The 11,253-nt window shown below is 29.3% G+C and overlaps 2 protein-coding genes across 2 annotated transcripts; both read left to right on the top strand.

The window, feature by feature from the left end:
• Positions 1-205: 205 nt before the first annotated feature.
• On the top strand, positions 206-6,457 carry LOC110685885 (cytochrome P450 76AD1-like). Its single transcript, XM_021862433.1, has 2 exons — positions 206-1,258; positions 5,737-6,457. Exons 1-2 carry the CDS (start codon positions 362-364, stop codon positions 6,352-6,354), a joined length of 1,515 nt encoding a protein of 504 aa, XP_021718125.1. The 5' UTR covers positions 206-361; the 3' UTR covers positions 6,355-6,457.
• Positions 6,458-6,992: 535 nt separating this feature from the next.
• On the top strand, positions 6,993-10,192 carry LOC110686012. The gene is made up of 3 exons (XM_021862588.1): positions 6,993-9,384; positions 9,468-9,693; positions 9,778-10,192. The coding sequence occupies exons 1-3, from the start codon at positions 8,926-8,928 to the stop codon at positions 10,014-10,016; spliced, it is 924 nt and encodes a 307-aa protein (XP_021718280.1). The 5' UTR covers positions 6,993-8,925; the 3' UTR covers positions 10,017-10,192.
• The last annotated feature ends 1,061 nt before the right edge of the window (positions 10,193-11,253 follow it).

Raw genomic sequence — 11,253 nt, 5'->3', positions numbered from 1 at the left:
CCCAAAGTTGACCGAAACTAACCCAAAGTAACCCGACCCGATTTTAACCGAAATGATTGACCCAATACCCAAAGTGACCCAATATGAACTTGACCCAACTTGAACTTAACCTAAAATGTTAGACCCAAATTGACCGGATCCAACCAGAACTCATTCCAAATCTTTGCTGATTCGAAATGATCCAACCCAAACGACCGATAGCATGTTGTCCATCTTTACGGATCAGAGTTCTGCACGGCTAATTGAGTGTTTAAGACCTATATATAAGATAACGCACGTACCATGCAACTCCTACAATTGTATCAAATTAAACACCCTTAATTCTCTACCTAAATATCTCCCCTTATATTCTCTAACAAACATGGATTTGTTGAGCTACATAAAGTGGATATTACCATTATATGCTACATCCTATTTAATTGTTTCACTTGCAAAATACAAGTCATACGTTAAAAAACTACCTCCTGGACCCTCCCCTTTGCCTATTATTGGCAATCTCTTGAACCTTTTACCTCACATCACCAAACCTCACAAGTACTTTGATGAACTTGCTGAGACTCATGGCCCCATCATGAGCCTTCAGCTTGGTTCCACGACCGCCATTGTCGTATCAAATGCCATGCTTGCCAAACAAGTCCTCCTTAATAGCCATGACACCCTATATGACCTTGATGCTTTTCGAGCTAGCGATCATGATAAGTTCTCCATTGGACCACTATCAGCCTCTTCTCCCATGTGGAGAATTCTTAGAAAAATCTACAACAACCGACTATTGAGTGAAAAGATGCTCGAATCAATGAAGTCTCATAGGTACCGAAAGTTGGAGGACTTGCTATGTTATATGAAAGAATGCTCGCAAACCAACATTGTTGTCGATGTTGGACAAACGATTTATGATGCTTCTTTCGATATTATATCTAGCACTATTTTCTCTATGGATTCGAGTAGTGATTCGAGGATAAAAGAGATTAAGGATTTAATGGAATGTATCATAAATGAGATTGGGAGACCTAACATAGTAGAATGTTATCCCATTCTTAAATTGATCGATCCACAACGCATTAGACACCGGCTAACAAGTTATTGTGTTAGATTGTTTAAGTTATTTGATGAAGTTTTAGCATTGAGACTAAAGTCTAAGAATGATCAAATGCACATTTCAAATTCGTACCACGATGATCTATTGGACGTGATGTTAGATGTTATGGAAGAACAAAGGGACGAAATCAATCAAGATCATCTTTACCATCTGCTGTTGGTAAGTGCACTTGTATACAAAGTATATACTACTCCGTACATTTTAATTGTCAATATGTTAGTCCCATATGGAATCAATCACATAAAATAAGAAAAGAAATATATTTGGAATCTAACATTAAAGTACAACATAATTCATAATTAATTTACCTTATTTAACTTTTTTGATTTTTTATTAGGAAATCACAAGTTATAATTGCACAACTTGAGGTAAAGATTTTCTTACTTAGAATCATGTCATCAATCCACAATCAATTAATTCCTATAAAAATCAAGTTATCAATGAAATATATTCAATATGGTAGATCTTTTTGAAATGCCCAATATAGTATGTGGGACTAACATTATGAAACGGATGGATTAATTAATACTTAATAATTAATAAGAAATAATTAATAACTAATAACTAATAATTCATAATTAATAAGAAATAATTAATAACCAATAATCAACAATCAATAATCAATAATTAATAATTCATACTTAATAATTAATAAGAAATAATTAATAACTAATAACTAATAATTAATAAGAAATAATTAATAACCAATAATCAACAATTAATAATTAATAATTCATAATTAATAATTAATAATTAATAACCAATAATTAATAATTAATAATTAATAATTAATAATTAATAATTAATAATTAATAATTAATAATTAATAATTAATAATTAATAATTAATAATTAATAATTAATAATTAATAATTAATAATTAATAATTAATAATTAATAATTAATAATTAATAATTAATAATTAATAATTAATAATTAATAATTAATAATTAATAATTAATAATTAATAATTAATAATTAATAATTAATAATTAATAATTAATAATTAATAATTAATAATTAATAATTAATAATTAATAATTAATAATTAATAATTAATAATTAATAATTAATAATTAATAATTAATAATTAATAATTAATAATTAATAATTAATAATTAATAATTAATAATTAATAATTAATAATTAATAATTAATAATTAATAATTAATAATTAATAATTAATAATTAATAATTAATAATTAATAATTAATAATTAATAATTAATAATTAATAATTAATAATTAATAATTAATAATTAATAATTAATAATTAATAATTAATAATTAATAATTAATAATTAAATTAATAATTAATAATTAATAATTAATAATTAATAATTAATAATTAATAATTAATAATTAATAATTAATAATTAATAATTAATAATTAATAATTAATAATTAATAATTAATAATTAATAATTAATAATTAATAATTAATAATTAATAATTAATAATTAATAATTAATAATTAATAATTAATAATTAATAATTAATAATTAATAATTAATAATTAATAATTAATAATTAATAATTAATAATTAATAATTAATAATTAATAATTAATAATTAATAATTAATAATTAATAATTAATAATTAATAATTAATAATTAATAATTAATAATTAATAATTAATAATTAATAATTAATAATTAATAATAACTCTCTCCTTCCCCTTTTGATAGTCCCTTATGGACAAATTTTAGTCCCAAAATATTCACCCCATTTGTTTTTTTTCTAAAAACCATTAATATTAATTTTTTTACCAACATAATTCATAATTAATTTACCTTATTTAACTTATTTGATTTTTTATTAAGAAAACACAAGTCATAATTGCACAATTTATGGTAAAGATTTCCTTACTTAGAGTCATGTCATCAATCCACAATAAATTAATTCCTAAAAAAAATCAAGTTATAAATGAAATATATTCAATATGGTATATCTTTTTGAAACACCCAAAATAGTATGTGGGACTAACATTATGATACGGATGGATTAATTAATACTTAATAATTAATAAGAAATAATGAATAACTAATAATTCATAATTATTCTTCTACAGTACCTCGACGTGACATGAGCGTAAAAGGGGTTCAAGAATCAGTTTTCTTTTTATAAGGGCTAAATCAACAATCAATAATGAATTCATAATTAATAATTAATAATTACTCCCTCTTTCCCTTTTGATAGTCCCTTATGGACAAATTTTAGTCCCAAAATATTCACCCCATTTGTTTTTTTCCAACAACCATTAATATTAATTTTTTTTTACCAAAATTCCCTCCAATTTGCAGCAATACTTGTGCAAATTTAAATTTTCCATGTAAATTTTGTTTCCCAATGTACTTTAAATAATTTCTCTCTCTACTTTTTCGCATACCCGCCCAATGTCAATTTACTTTTTCAATGTAATTTAAGTATTCTTATTTGTGTTTATTAATTTCCGTGAAAAATTCCCATAAGGGACTATTAAAAGGGAACGGAGGGAGTAATAATTAATAATTAATCCCTCCAATTTGTGTTTATTAATTCCCTCCTTCTCCTTTTGATAGTCCATTTTGGTCAAATTTTAGTCGCAAAATGTTCATCCCATTTACATTAAATACCCTCCAATTTGCAATACTTTTGTGCAAAATTAGCTTCTCCCATATAAATTTTGCTTTTTCATGTACTTTTATTACTTAGTCTCTCAACTTTTTTTTTGCAAATTTCACGTAAATTTACCTTTTCAATGTACTTTTATTAGCTTCCCCATAGTCTTATATATACTTCATTCACATTTTAGTTTCTTAATACTGATGAAAAATGCTCAAAAGGGTCGTTCTTTTAGGGACGAAGGGAGTAAATTAAAATAATTAATTATTATTACTATTTTTAAAATTGGGTAATGCTATATATATCTCTTAAGGATATAAATAAAAATTAAATTTCTTTTCCTTATTTGGTATTAGTTTAGGAATGCATGACAAAAACACGCGTAAATCAATGTAATCATCTATCAATCAATAACTATATACTAAAAGACACATCAGCAATGACACGTGTCATCTCCTGGTGTGTCCTTAGGTTTTTTTTTTGTTAAGGAAATTTAATTATAGTATAATATCTTATACGAAAATAATTTCTTATATAAGTTAACAAAGATAATTACTTTAAATAAAAAGATTTGATATATCTTTCCACACAAACATTTATGACTATAGTAGAAAATATTAACATTTGTGATATATTTTAATCTACTTCAACGAAGTATTCATATTTTTTCCCTAATAAAAATAGTTGTCATTTATTGATTAGAATTCACATCCAAGTAGTGTGTATATTTATTATTTTTTTTATATTTTTAAATTTTTTGTAAAATAACCAATTATATTTAAAAGTTGATACTGAGTATTATTTTTTAAAAATTACCGTGCGTGGCGTGGGACCTTCTGCTTTCCTCTTTTAGATTCTTATTCATATCCCTTAGGGCTATGTATAACATTTTCCTTTATTATTTTATTGATGGAATATAAAAGTTGTGTGTATTAAAAAAATTAAAAAACATATGTCAATGCCTTTAAAGGTGATTTTGTAAAAAAACAAACAACAGCTATATTTATCAAAAATATTTATTTATTAATAGAAAACATTCAAACAACTAATATAAAAATCCAATAAAAACAGCTGGTTAGACCGGTCAAGAGAAATAGCCAACAACCAAAGATGGATCTAGGACGATTTCATAGGGTGGGTGGATACCTATAAGTTTTTGTTTCAATAAAAAGAAAAGACAAAATAATGTTGCTAGTAAGAATCGAATACGGTATCAATACTAGATTCATTTGAGAGTTTAGGCTATATGGAAAAAACCAACTTAGCCAACACAATTTAATGGTATATATCGCAGCAATATTCTATTTGTATTAAAGAAATTTATGTTCATGGGGCGGGCAATGGCCTGGGTAGGCCCGCGCCCTAGATCCGTCTGTGCCAATAATCAGTAGCTAGTCAATTGTCAAACAAGGCCTTAAACTGTCATCAGTTCTGTTTTGCTTGACATATTTCTGTATTGCGTTTATCAACTTACTAGTTTGACAGCATTGAACTCTTATGATCAATAAATAATAATTAATAAAGATTAATATTATGAATATATAAATGGATATTATCATAAATATACATCGAGACGATTATAAGAAAATAACACATAACTAGCTATATATACGAAGTACTTCCTCTATTTTTTAGATGCATCACTTTCTATAAATAGAATTGAAGTTTTGGTTTAGATGCATTAGTTTTCTCTTAATAAATTCTCTTTATATTTCTCATATCACATGGACCCCCTTTTTATTCTCTCTTTAATCCAAAAATTGTGTAGGATTCCATATTTTAAAAAATGATGTATCTAAAAAAAATAGAGGAATTATTATAATTACAAATCACAAATTAAGCCAAACTAGGGTTTGTAAATAGTGTCAAAAATTAAAGCGCATATCAACTACAAAAACATAGGAAGTAATTGGATAAAGGGTCAATATATTTAAAGTAATACAGAGTACAATTTTATATAACATGCATGTAATAATTAATATGTATCTCACATATTATATTGAAACTTTGTTTATTTCTTTATATAAACTTTAGGATCTTCTTGGTTCTGGAATGGACACCACCTCAAAAACAGTGGAGTGGGCAATGACAGAGTTACTTAGAAATCCTATGGCTCTAAGCAAGTTGCAAGAAGAATTAGATGGATTGATGCTAAAATGCAATATGGAATATATATTGGAATCGCATATCTTTGAACTTCCATACCTACAAGCAATAGTTAAAGAAACCCTTAGACTTCATCCAGCAGCTCCATTGTTACTCCCTCGCAAAGCAGAAAAGGATGTAGAATTTGACGGCTTTCAAATCCCTAAGGATACAATGCTTATAGTTAATGCATGGACTATTAATCGCGATCCACATACTTGGTCTAACCCGAATTCATTCATTCCAGAGAGATTCTTGGGGTCGGAGATTGAGGTTAAGAGCCAATTTAGCCAACTCTTTACATTTGGTGGAGGAAAGAAAATTTGCCCGGGGATGCCCTTGGCCATTCGCATGATTTCTTTGGTATTGGGTAATTTGATTCACTCGTTTAATTGGAAATTTGAAGATTTTGAGGAGTTGCAACGGGTTTTAGACATGGATGATCTATGTGGAATTACAATAAAGAAGACCAAATCACTACGTGCTATTCTGATTAATCGTTCGTGATAATTTATGTTGAAGCTACGATTTTTATTTTTTATATATATATATTTTTTGAAATATGAAGCTAAGATTTATGATGCACATACTAATTAATCCAAAATTAGTTTTTATGAATGTCAATTTCACAACTTCCTCGTTTCCTTATAAGTTATAACACTACACATTAAATACTTGCAAATTTTTTTAATAGCAAAATATTTTATTAATTAAAAGTCATACGACATCTGATCTTTAATAGATATTCGACGTTAACAAATACATAAGATATTGAATCAAATAAAATTTTCCTTCATAAAAACTACGATCGTCGAGTAGATCTTGCACCGTGGAATATCTCCCGCTTATATCGCTGGAAATTACCCTACAACTTTGTTGGAGAGACAATCTAAGCCGTCAGGATGTTTTCCTTCTGATTCATCTATCTGTATTCGAAACTTGATAATTTTTTCACCAACAAAATAATCTTACGACAATCCATTAGATCTAATATCATGGATTCAAAACTAAGAAATTTCTCCTCGAAAAGAGGATATAAACCTTGTCTTTCAAAGGAGGTCGAAAAACCCTTGTCTTTTGAAGGAGCTTGAAAACCCTTTCTTTCGAGGGAGAACAATTCCTCCCAAAAGGAGGAAGCACTATTATAAACCAAAAAAAAAAAAACATTAAAGAAACAAGGATTGAGGCTTTCCATCGATTAAAACCGATGAAAACCCTTTCAAAATTCAACAATGGAGGCTAGGGTTTTGGAGAGAGGAAGGAGGAGAAAATATATTTTTTTTTTTTTGGAAAATTTGTAAATATTAAGTCAATCTTTTTGCCATCCGCTTTTATTATGTCAATCTTTTAATTATTTATGAACACGTCAACCTTGTAATAGCATTAATTTTTATTACGTTTTTTTACCGGTGACCGGATAAATCCTTTAAATTTTCAAAAAAAAATTAAAATGAAAAATTGAGTTGGCATTTTAAGTTGTTTTTAACCCCCAAAAAAAATGAGTTGGCTGTTAATCATGCAACTAATTAATAATTTACTCCTAAAATTCACGATCTCCCTCCTATTCTCCACTCTTCCTTTCATCTCCATACTCCAACTCTATTAAAATTTGCACATACTCCATTATTCCTTCCTCTTCCTCTCAAACCCAAGACCCACCCTCACCGCTTCTCACTTGCTTTCAGCATGCTCACACCAGCAAACCCCACAAGCGGTGCCGGAAAACCACCTCTGTGACTCCCTGCCACCAAACAAACACCCCACCACAACCAATCCACCTCTTTTCCCATCATCGTCCTCTTCTAATCACACCCCAGTATTCTCAATTAAATTATGGTCTGTTTGGTATTGTGGATTTCATTTTAAATGATGGAATTGGGCCAAATATGTTGTTTGGCTATACTAAGAATTTGGATTTGTAATTGGGCCAAATCCAAGGTATGTAAGAAATATGGCCATTTTTAGGAATTTGAAATCCATTATCAAATCATGTAATTTCAAATCCAATTTATTTCCCATCTTACTCTTTCCCTCTCCACGAATTTTTTGAGAATTTTTTCCCTAAAACCTTGCTCTCTCTCCTACCTCTCTCTCCTGTGCCGCCATTAGAGAAGCTGAGGTCAAGCTTTTGCTCTATCTCTCTCCTTTTTGTTGCCATTTGTAATTGTTGTTTATTAGCTAGTTGTAATTCTTAACCCTAATTTCTGTAATTTGATGAGATTTGTCAATTTAATCAACCCTAATTTTTGCAATTTGATGAGCAATAGCACTGATGGCTGCGATTGTATTATTTTTATTATCTTTAATTGTTGCATACAATTTTACAGCAGCTTGGTATGAATTGATTTGCATGATTTTTTTTCGTGATTTGTGTTGATAGTTTGATTAAATAGGAGCTGCCTTTCAGTTTGATTTTTTTCGCTCTTTTTTTTGTTCATTTTTACTATAAATTTAATTGATTTGTGTGGTAAAACACTAGTATTTCAGTGCACACTAGGTGTTCGATGAAATGTTAAAGTGAGAAATTGTTTACAAAATAATATCTTTGCTCTCTGAATGTTGGAAATTTAAGTGTTCTTATTTGAAATGCTATGATCAATTGATTTTCATGTTGTTCTATTGGAGAGCTTGAGTAGAGTAGCTTGGCCAAGATTACTGCCGGAGGGGTATAATAATGGAGTGTATGACTTAGGCAGTAGTAATACTGGAGTTATTTTGTCAAACTTATTTCATGAAACTCATGGAGGAGTATGTGCTTCATTGCAGAAATCAGTTTATGAAATCAGTTTCAATTAATTTACTATTTTAGAGATTAATATTGATTACAACATGATAATGTGTACGTTATTGGAAATTATTATTAGTAAGTGACTTACATGTAGAAGACACTAGCTAGAATAATTATTACTTGCATTGAGTTTGTTTCTTAGAGAATTCGCCTCCTAACCTGTGTACAAGTATATATATGCAAAGTTTGAGTTTGGGTATTGTTTATTCTTCCAGCTCATACTTAAAAAGTTGTCAGAGGAAGTCTCTACTCGGGAGTCTCTAAAACATGTAAGGGATGATGACGAAGATATGGAGTTTATTGTCGTAGTTATAGGTTTCATTATGATAGTAGTAGGTGCATGTTATGGTCAAAAGTATAGGCTTAAAGAGGTAACATGGAATGAGCATGAGTGTGCCTTAACTAGAGCTACTTGGATGAACACTTTAAAAAATAATAGGATTTTTCGAGAGCAATTAAGGAATGAAATAAGTTGTTTTAATAAATTATGTCATATTTTGCAAACTAAGGGAGGTTTAAAGACAACAAGAAATGTCACGGTAAAAGAGATAGTTGCATTGTTTCTTCATATTCTTGCCCAAGATTTGAAAAATAGAACAATTCAAGCTATCTTTGCCCGTTCTGGAGAGTCCGTGAGTCGTCAATTCCATATAGTCCTCCGATCTATTTTGAAGATTGGAAAATATTACATCAAGCAAGTTGACCAAACCACTAGTTTTGCCGAGGATAACAAGCAGAAATGGTTTGAGGTAAAATCAATATGACCTATAGCTTTAGTGATATAAATTTCTTTTTATTAGCCGAAGTTATGTATTGTGAAATATAATGCTAGGGTGTTGTTGGAGCTCTTGATGGAAAACACATTAAGATGACCGTCCCTATTGAGGATCCTCCTCGCTATCGAGATAGGAAAGGTGACCTTAGTACTAATGTCTTAGCGGCTTGTGATTCAAATCTTCGTTTCACATATGTCTTACCCGATTGGGAAGGGTCCGCATTAGATCCTCGTGTGCTTCGTGATGCGTTAAGGAGGCCTAATGGGCTTAAATTACAAAGAAGTGAGAGTTTAGATATTTTTTTTCTCATAACTTAGTTATTTTATACTGAATCTTATATGATTAATCTAATATTTGATATTGCAGACAAATACTTTCTTGTGGATTTGGGCTTTTCAAACTGTGAGGGATTTTTATCTCCTTACAAAGGAACCCGTTATCATTTCAATTTGTGGAGGGGAAACACTCCAACAAATTATATGGAACTTTTCAACTTACGACATTCCTCTGCCCGAAACACTAGCGAAAGGGCTTTTGGGTTGTTGAAGAAACGTTGGAGCATCCTTAGGGATCCTAGTTTTTTTTGGGAAAAAGACTCAAATTAGGATAATTAATGTATTTTTCATCCTCCATAACTTAAGAGAGGAAAAAATGGAAGAAACGACTCTTATGCAAGAGGTAGAACACGATTTGTTAAATATGGAAGTAATCGATGTAGAAAAAGAAGAAGAAGAAGAAGTGTAGACACCCATTTGTGTCCCCCCAAAATCAAACCCGGTGATGAATACCTTTCATGTCAAATCATAATCGAATGAAGTGAAAGTGTGGAAAGTTTAGTGTTGCGGTTAGTTTTTATTAAAATTCTCTTCTTTCACTCTGTTTTTCGAAAACCTATTTTATGAAAATAGTCAATCTAATTTATTTTGGTCCATAACAAGGGTCCAATAAAAGTGTAGTTGGATCGGGTTCGAAAAGAGCTTTCCAACGATATATTATATGCCCTATTCCAATAAATAATGAGGAAGTTATGGCCAAATTACTAAACTGGGCCCGGTTTGATCCTTATTTGTGGCCCAATGATCTAGAGGAGGGCCTATTATGATTTATCATTCCTAATGCAATTAGGATTGATTATAGTCTTCTAAAATATTCTAGAAGGTTCTTTTGAATCCTAATGTGATTAGCATTGATAATTGAGTTTTATGAGTTTTATTTAGAATAAAAGAAGTGTTTTAAATGAAATTACAATTTTATCCCTCATACGCTTAATTTTATCAAAAAATATGAAAATGTGTGGAAAACTACCTGCAGCGCCGCACCACAGGCTGTCGCCTGGAGACATGCCTGTCAAGCTTGTCGCTCGACGATAGAGGCTATTGCGGCGCCAACGTCGTGTTTTATTCTTCTTGAAACTCTGATTCTTTTTTATCTTATTCTGACTTATTTTCATTATAAATAGCATCCTTAAACCTCCGTTTTTAATGATCAACTCTCATAAAAAATTCTCTAATTCTTCTCTCTCTCTAAGCTAAAGCTTATTCTCTCTCTCTCTCTCTCTCTCTCTCTCTCTCTTTCTAAACCAACCTTTTTTACAAACAAAATTCTGCATTCACAATCTAGACACACCTAGCCAAGTTCGAAGTTGCCTTCGCCCTAGACGTGAAAGGTTTGATATTTCCGAGGGTTTGGTCCTAAATCTTTATTTCAATTATTTAATTTAATTGTTTGATTTTATATTTTCCTTGAAGTTACTAATGTGTGTATTTTGTTATTAGAAAGAGATACGAGACATCCAAGTAAGTGATTTAATTGTTTAATTGATATTTTGATATAGAAATCATG

The sequence above is a fragment of the Chenopodium quinoa genome, unplaced genomic scaffold (assembly GCF_001683475.1).
Source record: "Chenopodium quinoa cultivar QQ74 unplaced genomic scaffold, ASM168347v1, whole genome shotgun sequence".
Taxonomy (NCBI): Eukaryota; Viridiplantae; Streptophyta; class Magnoliopsida; order Caryophyllales; family Amaranthaceae; genus Chenopodium; species Chenopodium quinoa.
This window is presented reverse-complemented; position numbering and strand designations above follow the sequence as displayed.

Bases quoted from the DNA above. Each gene is read 5' to 3' on its own strand.
- LOC110685885 (XM_021862433.1), top strand. From the start codon at position 362: ATGGATTTGTTGAGCTACATAAAGTGGATATTACCATTATATGCTACA. The intron at 1,259-5,736 runs GTAAGTGCACTT...TATAAACTTTAG, and splicing joins ATCTTTACCATCTGCTGTTG to GATCTTCTTGGTTCTGGAAT.
- LOC110686012 (XM_021862588.1), top strand. From the start codon at position 8,926: ATGGAGTTTATTGTCGTAGTTATAGGTTTCATTATGATAGTAGTAGGT. The intron at 9,385-9,467 runs GTAAAATCAATA...ATATAATGCTAG, and splicing joins ACAAGCAGAAATGGTTTGAG to GGTGTTGTTGGAGCTCTTGA. The intron at 9,694-9,777 runs GTGAGAGTTTAG...TTGATATTGCAG, and splicing joins TGGGCTTAAATTACAAAGAA to ACAAATACTTTCTTGTGGAT.